The sequence below is a fragment of the Pan paniscus genome, chromosome 15 (assembly GCF_029289425.2).
Source record: "Pan paniscus chromosome 15, NHGRI_mPanPan1-v2.0_pri, whole genome shotgun sequence".
NCBI classification, from domain to species: Eukaryota; Metazoa; Chordata; class Mammalia; order Primates; family Hominidae; genus Pan; species Pan paniscus.
The window spans coordinates 90,315,357-90,335,784 of record NC_073264.2 but is presented as its reverse complement, the minus strand read 5'-3'; the positions used below and the strand labels follow the sequence as shown (position 1 = coordinate 90,335,784).

Below are 20,428 nucleotides of genomic sequence, written 5' to 3'. Positions count from 1 at the left end.
GCCTGGATAGCTGGAAGGCTTTTCCTTTGTCCTCACCCTTCATAGCCACTCCAGGTCACCAGATGGCAGCCACTTAGATCTTTTCTCTTCCTCCTACCCTTGCTCAGCATCTGTAAAGCTAGCTCAAGGCCGGCAGACTGGCCACAGTCCAGGGTCTGAAGCTGACTAGGTTGCACAAAGGAAATGGCTCAGACTCTGGTGAGAGCCCCAGGCAGAGCAAGCCTCTTTATCATTGGAGGGTCCGTGTTGCCCCAGGGGAGCCCAGCACACCATGTCTTGCTTGGGCTGGAGTCCCTAGGGGTCCCTCCACCTCTCATTTCAGTCTAATGCTTCACTTGCAGTGCAGCGGCAGTGTGCACCTAATAAAAACCTCAGGCTACAACATTTTGTCCTCCTGGCAGCATCCTCTGTGCATGTGACATTAGCCCTTTTAGACTTTGCCCGTTTGCAGCATAGGAAACATTCTGCAAGGACAGCCACCATGTCTCACGCGCTCCATAGGATGCTGCCTTCAGAACAGTCAGCATGGGACACGGCTGGCTCATTACCCCCTGGACTTTGGATTATGCTCCAGTCAAATCCATCTGCCTACCCCACCCTCCCCACCCTCAAAATGGCTATGTAGACTCATTCCAGCTTCTAGTATCTCCTTAAGTACCTGCTTTGCAGTTCCCCTTTGACAAGCCCCGTGAGTCAGCTTTAACCCCAGTGGAGGACTTGTTAGTCAGGAGAAGCCAGATCTCCATTACTCATCTTCAAAGGCTTATATAATCCCTGGTTGGAAGGTTCCCAGAGACAAACTCTAGATAATAAACAAAACAACAAAATGGAACGAGGGAAGGGAAGGGATTGGGGGAAGGCGTTCCTCCCCCTGCCTGGAACTGGGATGTATGGCAGACACACCAGGCACAGCAGAGGGAAGACAACTAGGAAATAGGCTGTGTCTCCCCGTGCCAGCCCCCTCCCCAGTGTGCTTCCAAGTAAGCAGGTGGAAAGGCCGACTTTAGGAAAGGGAAGGATTAGCGGAATCACCTGCTGCTCAGCTTATGGCCTCTGAGAGAGTTAGCCAGGGCTGCCCTCCAAAGGCAGCGGCAAGAGCTCAGAGGTTAATTTTAGAAGTTGTGAAAAACCAAGGAAGCTAAGCCTCAGAAGGGGAGCTGGGGAAGTGCTGAGGGACAATGTAGCGTGGAGGAGTTTGTCTTGGACCTTAGACTTTTTTTTTTTTTTAAGATTCTCAGGATTGCGTTATCCCATTTAGATCATAGCATCTACAATGAGCAGTGCTGCTCTGTTTGGCTCTCTTCTTATGTGTGAAGGTTGCCTTCTTGCTAGTTAAAACAAGAAAGCTTAAGAGTCCCTCTCTAACTGCAGAGAACGTGGCTGATGGCAAGTGTGGGGAAGTGTGGCGCCAATGTCCCTCATCCTGAGAGCCTCAGGGGTGGGTATTCTCTCATCTAAAAGATAAATACGTAACTGGCCTAACCTGCAAGGATGATGCTAGAGGCCTGGGCCTTGTCTGGAGAGAGCCACAAATCCGAGGAAGAAGTTGATTTTGAACGTCCAGCCCTTTTGATGTCTTGCATAGCTGGAGGCCAGGGCATTTCAGTACATCAGGTGCGTCAGATTGGCTGTAAAGGTTTTGGTCTTTCGGTGTCTTAATATGCTCTGAGGGAAACAGAGTAAAAGGAAGGGAAAGAGTAGATTTGCTGGTAGAGAAAAGGCTGAAGAATGGACTCATGTTCCCACCGAGCTTCCTAATGTAGAGTAGTGAACTGTGGGCCTCAGAATGCCTTTCTCTAACAGAGCCATTTTAGACTGGCTGTGACTTGTTCTTCAGAAGCCACGTTCCTGACACTTGGGGATGGGGACAGAAAGGAGAAAGACAGGGGTATAGTTAAGTGTCACAGCTGGCTTCTGGCAGCTGGTGAGCAAACACGAGCACATCCGCCATCTCTCCATGGAGAAGACTGCCAATGATGAGGACGGAGAAGTGCCAGGGTTGGCAGAGGCAGCATTTCGTTGCAGCTCATTTGAGAACAAGCTGCAGGATTCAGAGGAAGAGCTGAGTCTACATGCCAGGAGTCTTGTGAGGTTCAGGAAATAGCTCAGGGAAAGCCTATTAATGCTGCAAGAGAGCTTTCTCCATGAGATTCTCTTTGAAGTGAATGCTGTTCATTAATCAGGAAGATGTTTTAATAGGTAAATGCAGTTAGGAATAACTACAAAAAGCATAATGGGCTGAAAGTATTTCCCCATGTCCGGACCCCATTCAGCCCTATCCTTGTAGATCATTAGTAAGAGGATGCTGGAGAGGTGATATAGGATGGCAGAAGGATGATGGTGACGATGACGATGATGAGCTTACATAACGAGCCAGCCACCGAGCTAAGCCGTTGACCTAGCTTATCTTATTTCATCCCCAGAGCAATCCTGCAAGGTATGTTTAAGCCTGCTTCACCAGTGACGAAATGGAGGCCCAGGAAGGTGAAGGCACTAGGCCAAGGCCACAGAGCCAGTAACGGGGCGAGGCCGAACTGAGGCTGTGTGGCTCAGAGCTCACACTCTTAACCACTGCAGTAGACCTCATCCCTGAGGGTTCCGTGAGACAAGGAACATCCAAAGAACATGGTCTCCAGTAGGAACTTGGTGACGACTGGCTTCCTTTCCTAGTTTTCCTCTCTGCTGGCCATGCGCCTGATGCTTACATGTTCTGAGTATTTGGGCAGAGGACTCTGTCATGCCACACTGTCCCCAGCGGTGCTTTTCTTCCTTGATTGGCAGATGGCTTGACAACCATGCTAGGGTTAAGAAGAACTTGCGCTCCCTAACTTGGATTTGCTCTGTTCCCGTTCCAGGGCTTCCCTCGTCTTTGTCCAACTTTACGTGTTTTGGGTGTTTTTGCTGCAAGGGTGGCTCTGATATGACATGCTATGCACAAGGGGAACAGAAGCACCATAACAGCATCTGTTGCTCTTCCAGCAACTCTGTCACCAGGAAGATGGCTACATTCTTCCAGCATGGTCTGGTTTCTGTCCCATTCTGTTCCTTATGGGTTTTCAGCTCCTCTGAAGTAGAGAAAGCACAGGCCGCCTCAGGATTCCTCTGTGGATGTTGATCATGTTGATGATGACGATATTGATAACCAACATGTATTTTCCAAATACTCGTGCCTTCCGTAACTCAGTTAAGTCTCCAGAGACCCTGGGTAAATATCATTTTTGTCCCCCATCTTACTTAAGGAGTTTAAGTAGCTTGCTCAGGGGACACGATCAATAATTGACAGAGATGAGATGTAGACCTAGGTTGGTTTGCAGAGCCTGGCTGTCAGCTGCTGCAGCGCAGGGCACTTCTCTGCTCAAAACCCTTTAATGGTTTTCCCACTACCCATGGGATAAAGTCCAGACACATCTCATTTCTGCTAGGATTGTGTGCTGTCCAAAAGCAGCCTTTTAGTTCCTTGAGCACATTGTGCACCATTAAAAAATCACTTCCAGGTCTTTGTATGTGCCATTTTTCTGCCTTTGAACTCCAGGTTAGTTGACACTTCCTACAGGAAGGAAGCCTTCCCAAATACCCCTTAGTTTGGGTTAGGTGTCTCCATCCTTTCTGCCTCTAGGCCCCCTGTGCTAGCATGTACCATAGTATATTTTCATTGCCTCCTTAATTCATTCTCTCTCTCTCGCTCTATCTCCCCCTCCCTCTTGCTTGTAGTTACCTTATATCCCCATCATCTAATATATAGGAAAGTACTTGGTAAAAGTTTTAGTGACCGTATATGGGAGTGTAATAATTTTTACTGACGTGAATTACAACTGTATTAGAGATTTTAAATATTTCCGTTATTTATCAGCATGGTTCATTATATCAGACTAAGTTGTTGCTCTACCTGAGATCCCTAGTGACGGATGTATTAGATCAGAATTCAGCTGAACCTGTGGCTATCTGGCCATTTCTAGGAGACTGCCGTACACCACAATTATGGAAACCCTCTCCCACAATCCGCAAAACAGGCAAACAAAAAGCCTATCATTTTAGACAACACACATAGATTTCATCCAAAGCATGTATCTACAAGAGTTCTGCTGTCTTCTGCGTATGTCTGTCCTTGAGAATTATTGCTATTTTTCCTCCTATATTTTCTTCTGGAAGTTTTATAGTTTTAGTTCCTACATTTAGGTGTATGATCCATTTCTAATTTTTATATGTGGTATGAGGTGTAAGGCTCAAGGTTCATTTTTTTCCCAAATGGATCTCTGGTTGTTCTAACACTTGCTTTCCCCTCCTTGCATTATCTCAGTACCCTTGTCAAAAATCCGTTGACCACGTGCGTGTGAGTCTATTTCCGAATGCTGTTCTGTTCGATTGGTCTATATGTCTAGACTTACGCCAGTATGAGAGTGTCCTGGCTCCTGTAACTTTATAGGAAATCTTGAAAATCAGATAAGATAAATTAGGTAATATAAACTTTAGACATTCTTCCTTATAGAGAATTCATCAACTGTGTAAGACATGATAATTCGCTGCATACCACATTCTAACAGTTCTGTGATTTAAAGATACTTGGTAAGTCTCCTGCCTCAGATAAGGTGGTCTGTTAGCGGAAATCAGGCTGATAATCAGGAATGGTAGGAGCTACTGATCTGGGTCTGCCTGCTCTCACAATTAATTAGGGTAAGTGACGGGGGAGATTATGGAACCCTGGACTGTAATAGTAGTACTGACTTAGGCGAGAGTTTCCATTCTGTCACCCATCCCACCTTTTGTAAGACCTAGTAACAAAGGCCTTACGCAAACCAGGAAAATAAATGGCAAAAATTATTAGTAAGAAGTGCAGAATGCCCAGAGAATTGACAGTCTATAAAATTACCGCGTATTCAATAGTGGACGTTCAGCCTACATGATGTTTGATTCAAGGTTTGAAAACATGTCCTTAGATACCTAAAAATTATGTAAGTAAAAAGTATGGCAATGTGTTTTATGAAAAGCATTTATTCTACCCATATAATATTGGCTTACACACCTAACGTCCAGAGTGGTTTTCATATTGGAATACATAATTTTCTAGAGCCTTTTCGACAGTCTTTGTTTGAGAAAGCACTATTTACCCACCTTGCCACTATCTGAGACTGTGCCAGGGACTATATGGGCACAGCCAGAGCTCTGGGGAGTCTTGAACCCATGATGGTAGACAGGGTCTTGGAAGAACAGTGTTCGGAGAGGGAAACAGAGATCCACAGACCTGCACAGAGTCACACAAGAGAACTCAGATGAAAGCTCACCCGTGTTCTCACTTAGTGATGCTCCCCTGCCCCTCAGACATAGGGAGGGTTTTTGGTAGATGTAGCAGATGGCAGAATATTAGCTTGGACCAGATGAAATTGCTGTTTGGAGGGTTAGAAAAGGTTACATCAGGGATTCCCTGCGGTTCTCCTCTTAGGTAACCCTCAGACAAAATCAGGCTGGTGTGGAGATCTTGGAGTTTGTATGGAGAATGGACAAGATCTGATGGTCGCTGGTGAAAGGGGGACTTAGGGTTGCTCCAGGGATGCGTGTGTTTAGGAGAAGGTGGGATGAGGAGCGACTTCTCAGGAGATTTGCTTGAGAGGATACCCCAGGGAGGGGCCTTTCCTCAGGCCACGAGGATCGCCTGGGGGGATGAACTGTGTGGTGCGTGCTGAGATGCCAAGTAGCTTGTAAAATCGGCTTTTACGAGAGATAATTTGGGTCATATTTTTCCCCTTGTTGGATTAAGGATAAATGGAAAGATGTTCTCAGCTTCTGCCCATGGCAAAGCATGGGGAGGTGCTTTTGTTGGTCACCAGGTGTCTTTCCTACAGTGTTGGGGTTTTTGAGTTGTTGTTAGGGTCTGACTGAAGGTAAAAGGTTATGTTTAATAAATGTGAGTAAATACTATTTGAAGCCTACTTTTGAAAACTCACTTTTTTTTTTTTAACCTAGGCATTAATCCTTTGGTTGCGAGCTACTAGTCTGATTTTTACTTACCAGATTATCTTTCTGTCTGTCTTACTCTCTGGGTATCTTTTTCTGTCTCTGTTTCCCCGTGTGTGTGTGCACGTGTGTCTGTGTGTGTGCATGTCTGTATGTGCAGGTGTACGTACGTGGCTGCGTGTGTGTGTGTGCGCGCATGCATGACTGTGTGAGTGTGTGTCTGTGCATGTCTGTGTGACTGTGTGTGTGTGTGTATGTGCATGTATGTGCACGTGTGTGTGTGTGTTTCTCTCTGTCTCTGCTCCATGCATGTTCTCTGCCCTCTGTCTCTCTTTCTCTCTTATTGGTCTATCCAGAATTTCTGACTTGGAACAGAAATCTTCACAGTTGAATTCACGTGCGGTGTCTTTCTCCCCTTTGCTTTTTCAGTTCCTCCAGGAGTGATCCAAAATGGAGCGCGGGTCCTGAGCCGAGGGCTGTTTCCTGGCGTGCGGCCGCTGCCAATCACTCCCATTGGGGTGACAGCGGCCATGAGGTAAGGGGGGAGTGCGCTGGGCAGAGCCAGCCTGGGGAGTGGGAAGGGCAGCTTGCTGTCCACGGGGTCCCTTCTGGAGACAGAGAGGAGCTGCTTCGAACTAGTGACAGCAATAAACCTGGTTTGCGTGCTCAGAAATGTGAAAGTAACCCAAGAACTCCCAATCCAAATGCCCCCTTCTCTTTCTCGGGCCACCAGATGATCCCGGTCTCTTTACAGATGAGGAGATGGAGGCGAGTTAAGTTTTTTCTTCTAAGAAGGCAGGGTAAGAGGTGGGCAGAAGAAAACAGAAGGCAGGATATTAATTGGATTCTAGGCTAACGGGCCAGCGCAAGACCCAGTCCTGTCCCTCCTCTGTCCTGTGACTCCGGGCTCAGTTCCTTCATCTGTGAAACTCCTGCCTCCTACCAGGGGTTGCGGGGAAAATCAAATGCAAAATCAGATGTGAGGCGAGCTTTGGTACGTGGTCTATAAATAGCAGGTGGCATCATTCCCCTGCTTCCAAGAATGAGGTCAGCTGCCAAACCGCATGAACCCTTCCTTGGGACATTTCTCTCCTCCATGCTCTCCATCTCCACTGTCAGCCCCGGATCAGGGTCCACCGCCAGCCTGCGGCCCTCATAGGCACCATTGGCGGAGCCTCCTCCCATCTGCCAGCTGCTTCTACACCCACTCCTGCCCATCCATCCACCACTGCCAGACCAGTTTCCTAACTCCGTGCCCCTCTAGCTGTCTGCAGAAGCACCTTCTGTGACTGCCCCTGCATCACCCTGATAGTCCTTCCTTCTCCTCGAGCCAAATGTGTTCCCCACATATGCCCAGTATTGGCCCATCTTATTCATACAGTTTTGTCTGCATAGATTCCCCTCACCCTCATATGCAAGGCAGCACGTCCTTCAAAATCTGACACAAAAGATGATCCCTTCCCAATGCTTTTTTTAATGTGGTCTGGGAACCAGCATCAGAGAAACTTCTCTTTGTCGTGAACTGATTAGCCCCATGCTTTAGCCCTTCAATGAGTGACCCTGTATGGTAGCAGTTTCTCTGTGTGTCCCTTTCTGTCCTGGGTGCTTTGTGTCCTGAGGATGAGGGCTAGCTCTCAATCAGTTGTCTGATGCCGCATCACTATTGCATGTGCCAGGCCCTGGTTGCTTGTTTAGAAAAAGCCTGTCTCACTGAGCTGCATCCCTTGAAGGTACCATCCCTCTCCTTCTGCGTTTACGGATCAAGTTTGCACCTGAAGGCCATTTTGTTTTCATAGTGTTTCATGTCCAAAAGGAAACCAACCCAGAAAGTGTGTTTAGCTGGGCCTGAGGGAGAAGCAAGGTCAAACTCCCCTGCCGTGTGCAGCTTCTCCACGAGCTTGTCTTTTAACTCCTCCTGCTGTTGTCAGGACAAGTCGCATAATCTTCAGAGCAAAGGTCTATAGGTTCTGATAAGATGGGAAGTTGTTAGCAATTAGAATAGTAACAAATTATAAAACCACTTATCATTTCTACTAATCTGACAAGGGGATATTTTCCAAAAATACATGGAAAGGTTTTTCTTGTACCTCCCCGGTATCTTTCCTGGCTACTCTCAGGTCAATAATTCTTGAGTTCCTAAGTGGTAAGCCTCTTTCCATGAAGCCAAAATTCCAATGCTCTTACCTCACATTTTTGAAAAAGACATACTCTGTTTTTCATTCTTTCTTAAAATCTTTCCTGTGTTGCCTCATAGTTTACCTTCTTGGTTGAGAAGACTTGGAGACTGTGAACTGTTTTTGCTTGGAGGAACAATGTATTTTTATTAGCAGATTCTAAATATAGACTTACAGTTTATCCTCTTGACCATTTTTTTTAGTGCCTTCAAGAGTAGCTTTCACTATGGGCTCAGCCGTGCCTTATAGAAGGGCACAGAAAAGCCAGGCGGACAACAGGTGGACCTTCAACAGGAGCCGCCTTCTCATTTTAATTCTTACTCTCATGGCATTTATGATGACAAATGTTACTGGTTAGTTCCCTCTTGAGGTGTTATTTCAACTACCAATGGTTTCTTTCTAGTTAGAGAATAACAAAGCACTGCAGCAAAACAGTCTTGTTTCTGTTGAAAGTTGCCACTCATGCAGTCCACTGAGTGCCTCAGCTGGGCTCCTTCCAGAGTAAAAGAAAACAAGACAGCCTCTGAGCCAAACTTGTGTATCAGACAGGTTCAGTAGGGAGACAGAAACCACACCAAGTAATTGAACAGAGAGACTTTAATGTTAACCAGGGCTGGGTGTGGTGGCTCATGCCTTTAATCTCAGCACTTTGGGAGGCTGAGGCAGGAGGATCACTTGAGGCCAGGAGTTCAAGACCAGCCTGAGCAACATAGGGAGATCCCAGCTCTACAAAAAGTTAAAAAATTCGCCGAGGCCGGGCACATTGGCTCACGCCTGTAATCCCAACACTGAGAGGCTCCGGCGGGTGGATCACTTGAGCTTAGGAATTTGAGACCAGCCTGGGCAACATGGAGAAAACTTATCTCTATTAAAAAAAAAAAAAAATGACCTGGGCATGGTGGCACACACCTGTGACCTAGCCACTCTGGAGGCTGAGGTGGGAGGATCCCTTGAGCCTGGGAGGTCAAGACTGCAGTGAGCCGAGATTGCTCCACTGCACTCCATCCTGGGTGACAGAGTGAGACCATGTAAAAATCAAAATGATTAGAAAGAAAGCAAAGCTGTGAAGCAGGTAGGAAGTTACTAACTAGGTAACTGAAAGGGTAAAAGATAACTCAGGGTATCATGGAGAGAGTCATTGCAGGAGGCAGCTACCACCTCTAGGGTAGTAGCCTGCAACCGTCAAAGAGGGTTGACGGAACAAAGGGAAGAGGTTGGAATGATCACCCCATGGAGCTGAAACTCACCTTTGCGTGGGGGGCGGGGACTAGGAAGCAGCCTCTGATGGTGCTGGTGCCTCTAGAGGAACATAGTTCTGCAAGTGCTGGAAAAACTGCAAACTGGTTTGGCACCTCCGAGAATGAATGCTGCTGCTGAGGTGCAGAGGCATTGCTGGGTGGCACAAGAACAGGAAACAGGCAGGAGCCAGTTCTATCTTTCTCCACCACCTTCTCAGTCTCTCTATGGCACCCCCTGGTGGCGGAGCCTCACATGGAACCCAGTGGTAAAGTCCAGCCCCAGCCCCAGCCCCAGCCCCAGGCCCAGTTTGGGAAACAGAGTAGAAGGGTGGGTTTGAGACTGAGTGGCAATAGCTTTGTAATGGCACAGCTTGCTTCATCTCTGTCCACTACAAAAGGATGTATAGTCTAATTAAGGAGTGACTTTCCTGAGCATCATAGGAGTTTTGAACAAAATCATTTTGGTAAAATGTGAAACCATAGTTTGCAGAAGCTAGGCAAGTTACGATTTGCATAAACGGATAACCAGTAAAGAGGCCAGGCACGATGGCTCACACCTGTAATCCCAGCACTTTGGGAGGCCGAGGCAGGCAGATCACCTGAGGTCAGGAGTTCAAGACCAGCCTGGCCAACATGGTGAAACATCATCTCTACTAAAAATACAAAAATTAGCTGGGTGTGATGGTATGTGCCTGTAGTTCCAGCTACTCAGGAGGCTGAGATGGGAGAATCGCCTGAACCCAGGAGGTGGAGGTTGCAGTGAGCCGAAATTGTGCCATTGCACTCCAGCCTGGGCAACAGGGCAAGACTCTGTCAAAAAAAAAAAAAAAAAAAAAAAAAAAAGAAGAGAGATAACCAGTAAAGAAAACCATTGTGCATTAGCAGTTAGTTGTCCAAATACCAATTCTGAACTTGCCCCCCTCAGTTTTAAGGGAAATTAGGGGAAGAGGGGTAGTAAGCTCTAGAACATTAGGGGTACTTGCTTGTAGTATCTTTGCCCTCTTTTTGTAGGGCAGGTAGTAGACACTGAGATGCTTTTGGAAAGAAGGAACACAAACATAGCTATGGAGGCATCTGCCTAATCAGTGTCTGTGTAAAACCCATTAAGAAGTGCTTGGGGAAAAACATCTTGTTTTGCATTTTCACATTCATCATAATTTTAACATTTTTAATTTGGCCACATGTCAGTGGAACCCAAACTCAGCCAAGGCTAAAAAGGAAAGCAGTGCAGTGGAGACTAGAACAACACAGAATGTTATCTCCCAGACCACGTGGCAGTGCCCAAGGATTCTGTGTGTGCTCAGACGTTTACGGGGGTTGCTGCCCCAGTCTGTTCAGCTGGGGCCCAGGGAGGGCGGGAGAGTCATTAGCACCCACTAAAGACCAATTTCCCACTCTCTTTTGTGTGACAGGTTTTCCTTGTGAATCTAAGCGACTTCTCCTTAAGTGAAAATATTTGTCTTTCAGGGATTTTTTTTTTTCCTCCACAGAGTGGCAAAGGCCATGTTTGTTTGTCTTAACTCTGAAACTGTTATTGACATAGATGAAGTGTTACTTTTATTAGCTGATCATTACACAGCTTCTATTTGCCAGGTTCCTTTGCATATAATTATGATGTGAAATCTCCTTGTAAGAGTATCTGTCAATAGTGTAATTGACTTTACGGTGTTGACTTTTTACTCAATAACCTCCAAGATTGGCCCATCCTTAGACGTTGGAAACCTGCTTATTTTTAAATTTGCCTGGGCGTCAAGTCCTCAAGACACATCATCCTCAAAATAACTACCCACACATCTTAAAGTTTTATGCCTGTGTCTTCGGCTGCTTTCCCAGGAAAATCCCTTGCAGAGATTGCATTGAATGGAACCCATGATGGATAGCCCTGGGAGAGCTGTTGCTGGCCTTCTTGGGAAGGAGGAGTCCCAGGTTTCTTATATTCACAGCATCGTGGGCTGTCCCACACCCTGGGTTGGGTCACAGCAACCTCCCTGGATCTCAGCCACCTTGCTTTTAACCTTTAGGGCTCTTTTTGATCCCTGCATGCCTCATCAGGTGGCAGAAAAGAATGACATGTCCAGGGCTCGCTAGAGGATTGGGAAAAAGCCGATGTGGGGAAGGCCTGTTCTGTAGCAACTGAACCAACAAAATACGTACATGAACTCAGGAACCACATTTCCTCGGTCCATCTCCTGCAGCCGTGTGACCTCAGGGAAGCGCCCATGGGCTTCTCAAGAGGAAACGTGTGTCTGCCTCATGGGTTATTTGGATTCACACACAGCTGTGTGCCCAGCACATAGTCAGCATTCTGTAGGTGTTTGATAAATAAGTAACATGGAAAGCCTCATGGATTCACCTAGCCTGTCTCCCACAGACCTTCGCAGGTTTCCTTCCTGAGCACTGGAAGCTCAGGTACCCCAAAACCTTAGGAGAAGGCTTAGATTAAATTCATGCCACCTTTCAGCACAGAGTACATTTGTTGGCAAAGCCATTGGCTTTAAAGAGTGCTGGCCATAATCTGGACTACAAGTCTGGACCACCCTATTTGTTACCAAATTATATGAGAGTTTCATCCAATCACCGTCTAAGGCTACTTAATTTTATTTGGATCTCCAGCAACCTCAAGTGAAAAACTGCACTTCCTATGGAACATGAAGCAAGTCAGGCATTAATGGTCTGACTGTAGTAGCAAACATTAATTCTTAAGGTCATGTCAAAATAGAATCATCGGGAAAGCCCATCTCTCAGCCTAAGTTCTGCTCCGGATCAGCTGTCTTATCTCCTCCCTTGAGAAGATGTTTGTTTCAGGAGTGTAGGAAGGTGGCAACCTTTAGTATTAAGATAGGGTTGTAGTCCAATTATGTAACTTGAGGGTAAATTGGCTGCTGATCTTTTCTAGTGTTGTATTTTGTTCTGTATGTAAAGACCAAACACCTGTTGGCCTTTGTCTTTGAAATCATGGTCTTTGAAGGCAATTACAAAACTCAGTATTAGATTTTGCTTTGTAGTGGGAGGAGAAGAGAAAATACTAAAGAGCTAGGTTTAAGGGAAAGGGGGGAAAGAATCCCAGTCACACAAAGCATGCACTGAATTCCCTCCTGGGCCCATTTCAGCAAGCGTAGTTTTTGTTTTGGGCCCTTCTGGTCCAGAAATTTAAACAACGACCAGCAAACTGTGAAATTTGATCAACATTCTAGAGCTGCTCCTCATATTTCATATCAATGACATGTGTTAATGCCTTTGAAAGTCCTGGTGGCTCTTTTTCATGTTGTACCTAGAAATCCTCCAAACTCCCAATGATTCTGGACTGTTGTAAATGCAAAACAATTCATGGAGGAGAGTTGTAGGATCACTCCTATTTGTGTTGTGTGATCTCTTGCAAAAAGGAAATCATGTTTATCTCAGTGGTTTAGGGGAGCAGTTTGCAGCTCATGGGAGAAAATTGTGGTCCCCCTGGATATTACCACTGAGTTAGAACTCTTAGAGCTGGATGCTTCCAGGAAGGGCTAACCACCTGGCCCCTGGACATCCTTTACCTTTTTAGCCATGCGTCTGCCAGATTGCAGAATTCTAGGGCTGCTGGGAGGGGTCTTAAACCTCACCTTGATTTTACAGCTTAGGCACAGGTAGAGTTAGACTGGATTTTGTGAAAAAGGTAGGGAAGAGCTGTAAATTAACAAGTTAAATCAGTTTAATGACCTAAATGACATCTCTGTCCTAGGTAGAATTTGATACCTGGTGAGAAGTATTTTATGCAACTTGTATTAAATGATTCTCTGCATGCTCCTTAGTATTTCCTATCATTCTTCGTAGTGTTCATCTTTACAGTTTGGGGAGGCTACTGTCTTTTTATTTTTATTTATTTATTTATTTGAGACAGGGTCTCGCTTTGTCACCCACACCAGAGTGCAGTGGCACAATCACGGCTCACTGCAGCCTCATCCTCCCGGGCTCAAGTGATCCTACCACCTCTCAGCCTCTCAAGTGTTTGGGACTACAGGCACTCACCACCGCTCCTGGCTAATTTTTCTATTTTTTGTAAAGGTGGCATCTTGCCATGTTGCCCAGGCTGGTCTCGAACTCCTGGGCGCAAACAATCCACACACCTCAGCCTCCCAAAGTGCTAGGATTACAGGTGTGAGCCACAGTGCCCAGCCCTGAGTTTTTTAAATAACTAGAATAATACTGTGTCTTTCTTAACTTTGTTTTTTTTAAAACTCATATTAAGTTTCTTTGTTTTGTGACATCTAGCTGTAATTGAGTCGTTTTCACTGCTATATAATATCCCATTATGTGACTATACTATCATTTTTTTAAAAAAGACATTTGGATCATTAATAGTTATTTGATATTACAAGCAGTGCTACTGTGGAAATTCTTATACATGTCTCAGATTCATTTAAGATGTCTAGGAGTGAAATTGTTGATTTATAGGGTATGTACATGCTCAGCTTTACAAGGTAATGCCACATTGTTTTGTAAAGTGCTTGTTTCCAATTACACTGCCACCAGCAGAGTGTGATGGTCCCTAGTCCTCCACATCTTCACACACATTTAGAATTGTCATGCTTTGTCATTTCAACCAATCTGGTAGGTATGTAATGGTATCTCATTGTACTTTAATTTATATTTCCCTTTTTACTAAAGATGTTGCACAGTTTTTCATATATTTAAGGGGCTCTTTGAATATATTATTTTATGGATTTCCTGTTTAGCATTTTGCTCATTTTTCTACTGGGTTCCCTTTTTTCTTCTCTTCATAGGAGTTCTTGGTATAGTCTACATATCAATCTTGTATTGACTACATATGTTGCAGATTTTCTAAGTTTGCAGATGGTCTTTTCACTCTCTTTCAATTTCCATTCTTATTAATCACATTTATCAATCTTTTTATGAAATCTGGTGCCTTAAAAATTTATTTCCCTACTCTATGGTCATATAGTCTCCTATAGTATTTTTCTAAAAGATTGAAAGTTTTTTGCTTTCACATTTGAGTCTTATTATTTGAGTCTCTAATCCATCTGGAGTTACGGTGTGAGATAAAGATACACTTAAATATTTTTCAAATAATAAACAGTTATCTGAGCATCACTTATTAAGTAGCCCCCCTTTTTCTCACTGATATGAAATGCTAGCTCTGATATATATCAGGTTTCTTTCTATTTGTGGGTTTATTTTGGGGACTCTTGGTCCTATTTCATATTTTCCTGTACCATGGCAATACCACAGTGTCTGAATTATTATATCTTTGTAAGTTCTTAAGTCTGGGAGCACATATTCTCTCACCTTGTTCTTTTTAAAGTGTCTTTGCTATTCTTGGCTCTTTGCAGTTGTGTATAAACTTTATAATCAGCTTGATAAACTGCAAGGGGGTGTGCAAACAAGAAAAACAAAGAAAAGACACCCTATTGTGGTTCCTGACTAGAGTTGTATGGAATCTGTAGATCAATTTGTTGTGGATTAATACTCTTATATTGAATGCTAGGTGCAGTGGCATGCACCTGTAGTCCCAGCTACTCAGGAGGCCGAGGCGGGAGGGTTGCTTAAGCCCGGGAGTTTGAGGCCAGCCTGTACATAGTGAGACCCTGACTCTTAACAACAAAACCTCCTTTTTGCATCTTTCAGTCCATGAGCATGTATAGTTCTCCATTTACTTAAATCTTACAGTGCCTCTCATTATAGCTTTATGATTTTTTTCCCTAAAGTTCCTATGCCTGTTCAGTTAGATTTATTCTACATGGAATAGATTCTTTTTCATGCTGTTATAAATTTTACAAATTAATATGATGTATTTTCTACTTGCTGCTAATATATGGAAGTGCAATTTATTTCACATTATTGATTTTTTTCCAGCAACCTTGCTAAATAAACTGCATTAGTAACTCTAACAGTTTATAGATTCTTCTATGCACAAATCATATCTTTTGTCAATACTGGTGGGGTTTTTTTTCCTAATTATTGTATCTTTTCTTTTTCCTGTCCTATTGCACAGTCCAGGACCTCTGAATAGAAGTTATGATAACAGGCATCTTTGTGTTATTTCATATTTTAAGTGGACCCATGTTACTGATTCACAATTGATAGGACATTAGTTAAAGGTTTCTTAGGAAATATGCTTTATCATAACAAAATTATTCTATTCATACTTTGCTATGATATTTTTATCATGAGTGGTTATTGAGTTTCATTAAAAAAAGTTTGCATTGTTAAGATAACTATAAAATTTTTCTTTCTTTTTTTTACTGTGGTGAATTATACTATAAATTTGTCATTTTGAACAAAACTTGCATTTCTGAATATACTTGCTTATGATACATTTTTTTTACATATTACTAGAGTTGCTAAGCTAATGTTTTATTTATGAATTTTGTGTCTTTGTTTATAACCCAGGTTTCTCCAGTTCTGTCTTTACCTAGTTTAGTGTCAAGATTACATTAGCCTCAGAAAAGGAGTTGAGGCGTATTCACTCTTTCAGAGTTTATCTAAGACTGGAAATATCTGTTGCTTAATATTTGTTGGAACTTGCTTGCAAAATAGTCTGGCACTGGTGTTTTCCTTGTGGGATGATTTTTAACTATTGATTTAATTTACGTAATGATAATAGGATGACTTGTATTTTTAAATTTCCTTTTGAATTTATTTTGGCAACTCTAGGGGTTTGTCCGTGTCACTTCAATTTTCAAATATATTGGCAAAGAGTTATTCATAATATACCTTGTCATCTTTCAAAACATCTTTTGTAACTGTGTCCCTTTTTTATTCCTTATTTCATTTGTATCATTTCTTTTTTGCTTAATCTCGCCATAGATTTTTTTTTCAAAGAATCAACTTTTTAAATTAGCTCTACTTTGCATTTATTCTCTATTCCATTGATTTCTGCTATTTATAATTTCCTTTCTTTTTTGGATTTATTCTGTTTTTCTTTGTCTAGATTGTGTACTTTTATTTCAAGCCTTTCTTCTTTTTCTATAGAAGTTTAAGGTTATAATTTTCCTCACCCTACTGCTTATTACAGTCTATAGGTTTTGGTATATTTATTTTAATTATTGTTAAGGTACAAGTATTTTCTAATTGCCATTTTGATCTTTTCTTTGACCCATGGGTATTTTTAAAATGTGTTTTTTGAATTTCCAAACTAAAGAGAAGATGGTTGTTTTTAATTTTTGTTTTCAGTTATCTCTCAACATTGACTATTAATTTGAATACATTGTGGTCAGAGAATTTATCTGTACATTATTGCTTCTTTGAAATTTGTTGACATTTGCTGTGTGGTCTAGTATATATCAGTTTTTAAAAAATATTTCAGCCAGGCATGGTGGCTCACAACTATAATCCCAGCACTTTGGGAGGCTGAGGTGGGAGATTGCGTGAGGCCACAAGTTCAAGACCAGTCTGGTCAACACAGTGAAACCCCATCTCTATCAGTTATAAATGAAAAATAAATAAGTAGATAAAAATTAAAAAGATGTCATGTGTGCATCAGAAAATATGTCTTTTCCATTATTAGCACATGTTCTATGTTTATGCCAAATCTTCTCCATATAAAACTTTTGTGTGTGTGTGCGTGTCAGCTTGATCAATTGCATACTGAAAGGGATGCATTAAAATCTCCCATTCCAATGTAGATTTGACTATTTCTTCTTGTACCTCTTTCAATTTTAGGCATATATATTTTGAAGGTATTTTAATGAAACTGTGAATGTTTAGAATGGTTTTATCTTCCTGATGGGTTGAATCTTTAGACTGTTGAATGACTGTTTATCTGGAGTAATGATTTTTGCCTTGAAATCCATCTGACCTCATTTTAATATTGCTATACCAGCATAGCACACCTTGTTCCAGTCTTACTTTTAACCTGTTTTTCTTTATCCTGTTATTTAGGATTGTCTCTTGCAAACAGCACATGGCTTCTTTTTTCTTTTTTAAATTTGAGCTAATGATCTGTACCTTTTAGCTGAAGATTTTTAGCCCATTTTTATTGACATTTTTGGGTGTGGTTCTATCATCTCATTTTACGTTTGTGTTTGCCCCATTTTTTCAGATTCTTTTTTGTTTCTAGCATTATTTTAAATTGATTCTCCTACTCCTCATTCCATTTTTCCCCCTTCTAATGGTTTGGAAGTTACCCATTCTGTTTTTCTTCATTTGGTGTTGATCCTAGAACTTTTAGCATGAATATTTTTAAATATTTAAAGTTAATCAATATCTTTAACCTTCTGATCAATACAGGTCTCTGGGAATGCTTTAAATTCAGTTCTGTCCACCTCCCAATTGATATGCTACATTTCTCCAGTACTTTGGTTCTGGTTTTGTTTCTTTGTGTGTGTTTTGTGTGTGTGTGTGTGTGTATAACCACTTAGTCATTATTATTATTGTATTGTACAATCAATACTTGGCCACATTTTCTTTTCCTTTTTGAGACAGGGTCTCACTCCTGTTGCCCAGGCTGGAGTGCAGTGGCACGAACACAGCTCACTGCAGCCTCAGCCTCCCGGTTTCAAATGATCCTACCACCTTAGCCTCCCGAGTAGTGGGGACTACAGGCATGCACCACCGTGTTCAGTTAATTTTTTGCATTTTTGTAGAGATGGGGTTTTACCATGTTGCCGGGCTGGTCTTGGAACTCCTGGGCTCAAGAGATTCACTTCCCTCGGCCTCCCAAAGTGCTGAGATTACAAACATGAGCTACAGCACCCAGCCTTCATTTTCTGTACTGATCATTTCTGCTTACATCTCAGATCTTCCATTTTGGATCATTTTTCTCTTTCCTGAAATATATTCTTAAGAAATTCCTACAGTAAGGGTTTATTTGTAGTTAAAGTCCTGAATTTTTGCCTGAAAAGTTATATTTTGCCCTTACCCTTAGAAGATAGTGTTACTGAATATAAAATTCTAGATCGACAGTTATTTTCTCTCTTGAGAATATTGTTCCACTTTCTTCTGCTTCACTTGTTTTATCTTAATTAGTACTTTAGGCGATACGTTTTCTTTCTACTACTTTAAAAATCTTTTTGTCTTTTTTGTGTCTGCTCTAAAGTTTGACTGTGATGTGTCTCCGTAAGGACTTTATTTTCTTTATCCCGCATGGGACGTGTTGGCTTTCTGAATCTGAAGATTGGAACTGTCATCAAAACTAGAAAATTCTAGCCATTTTCTATTCAAGTATTGAATCTTCTCCATTCTTTCTTTTCACTGGAACTCCGGTTAGGTTTCCGTTGGTTCTTCTTTCTTTGTTCCGTCTCATCCAACCTTTCTTCTATATTCTCTACCTCTGTGTCTTTCTGCTGCATTTTGTGTAGTATCTTCAGGTCCATCTAACAATTCACTAATTTTTCTCTTCAGCTACATTGAGTTTTTTAGGAGCACCTTCAGTGTAGATTAATTTATTTATTTTTGAGGCAGGGTCTTGCTATGTTGCCCAGGCTAGTCTTGATCTCCTGGGCTCAAGCGCTTCCTCTTCAGCCTCTTGAGTAGCTGAGATTACCGGTGTGAGCCACCACACTTTGCATTGATGTTTTTAATTTCAAGGATTATATGTTTTATCTCTAGAAGTTCTGTTTAGTGCTTTCCAATATAGCCTGATCTTCCTTTCTAGTATTTTTCAATTCCCTCCTTTATTTATTTAAACATACTAAATTTACATTCTGTAACGAATTATTTCAACATTTATAGTCTTTGCTGTTCAGATTCTATCATTTCTCTGTTCTCTTGTCTCTTTGCTTATGGTGGCTTATTCCCATTGTGTTTAATGTTTTTATTTTTTGTTTTTTTATTATGAACCCATGTTCTTGAAATCTTATCTGTGGAAATTCCTTGTGGCTTGGGTTTAAAGTATGTTCTTTCAGAGAGGATTTGCTTTTAAAACTTCGGTGGGGAGCCTGGGGGACCAGTATACCTGGAGCCACTTGAACGCCCTTAGAGGGTGCACAGTAAGCAGGAAGCAGCCAGCATCAACCTTCCTGCTGCTCCCTTCCTGCCTCCCACTGAGTGAGTTTGGGTTCTTGTTCTACTGCGAGGGCAGCCGTTTGCTATAGAAAAACTTTGGCTTTCTTCGTTGCCTGATTGCTCACATTGCAGGTTATTTTAAAATGTTTTATTTGTGTGTATGTCTCTATGGGTCTCTGAATATCCCTTATTTTCTAGTGAACTCAGCAATGCCTTTAAAACAAGTTACTGTACTTGATCTAGGATCTTTTATATTATAGTCAGAAGAGAACCTTCCAAATGTCTTTCTACCATTTGGCTGGAGGTGGAAGTCTTTGGTCATCTCTTCTCTTCCATGTCTACTTGCAGTTGATTTTCAAAAGAAGCTTTGAACTTGCTCCAGTCCCCTGCTTCTACAATCCCATTAATCCCATCTACTTTTCACATTTGGCAAAAGATCAGAGTCCTCAAGTAAATCCCTGGGGAGGACAACTACCCTACATGATATCCTTTAGAGTTAGAGCCATTAGTTCCAAAGAGACTCCTAGTGCACCAGGTAAGAGGCAGAGACGACACATGCTCATTATACTGTAGTGGAACCCCTAATTAATTGGTTAAACAAATGAACAAACAAACAAAAAATGGCAAATGGCCATGTCTTAAACCTACACCTTGACTTGTTAGTTGAAAGCCTGCTCATTCTGGGTTTGAACTAATGTGATTTCTCTTTTTATGTTTGATATTTTCCAACTATTTGACAAGAGAATGAGTACCAGGTTTTATTTGAGATGAATAGCACGTGGTTTTGTTGAGCCACGTGCTTTAAACTTTTAAAGGCCCAGTAAAATCTGGTGGCTCTGATTTATGCTAATTTATGCTAATTGCAATATCGTTGCACATAAATTCAGCTAAAACTGAAAAATTGCAGGCATTTCGGATGTATCACATGTTCATTTTAATGAATGATTTTTAAGAAAGTGGTTAGAAATTCACCTTCCAACATGTTCAGAATGGCTGGCTTCTTTTAAGCATTTGTTGTCCTGTAATGGCAATCCCTGTGGCGGGAAACGTTTGACTGCTGGCTTGCACCATCGTGAATAACATTGCACCAAGTTATTAATAATTGAAGGAGCTTTTCACTTCCTG

The 20,428-nt window shown here is 42.3% G+C and overlaps 1 protein-coding gene across 13 annotated transcripts in view; it reads left to right on the top strand.

The window, feature by feature from the left end:
- Positions 1-20,428, top strand: part of FOXN3 (forkhead box N3) — a 460,729-nt gene that overhangs the window by 429,685 nt on the left and 10,616 nt on the right. For all 13 annotated transcript variants that reach the window (XM_063596366.1, XM_034937997.3, XM_034937996.3 and 10 more), the window contains one exon: positions 6,379-6,484. In XM_063596366.1, coding sequence (XP_063452436.1) covers positions 6,379-6,484 — 106 coding nt within the window. The remainder of the gene's footprint in view (positions 1-6,378; positions 6,485-20,428) is intronic.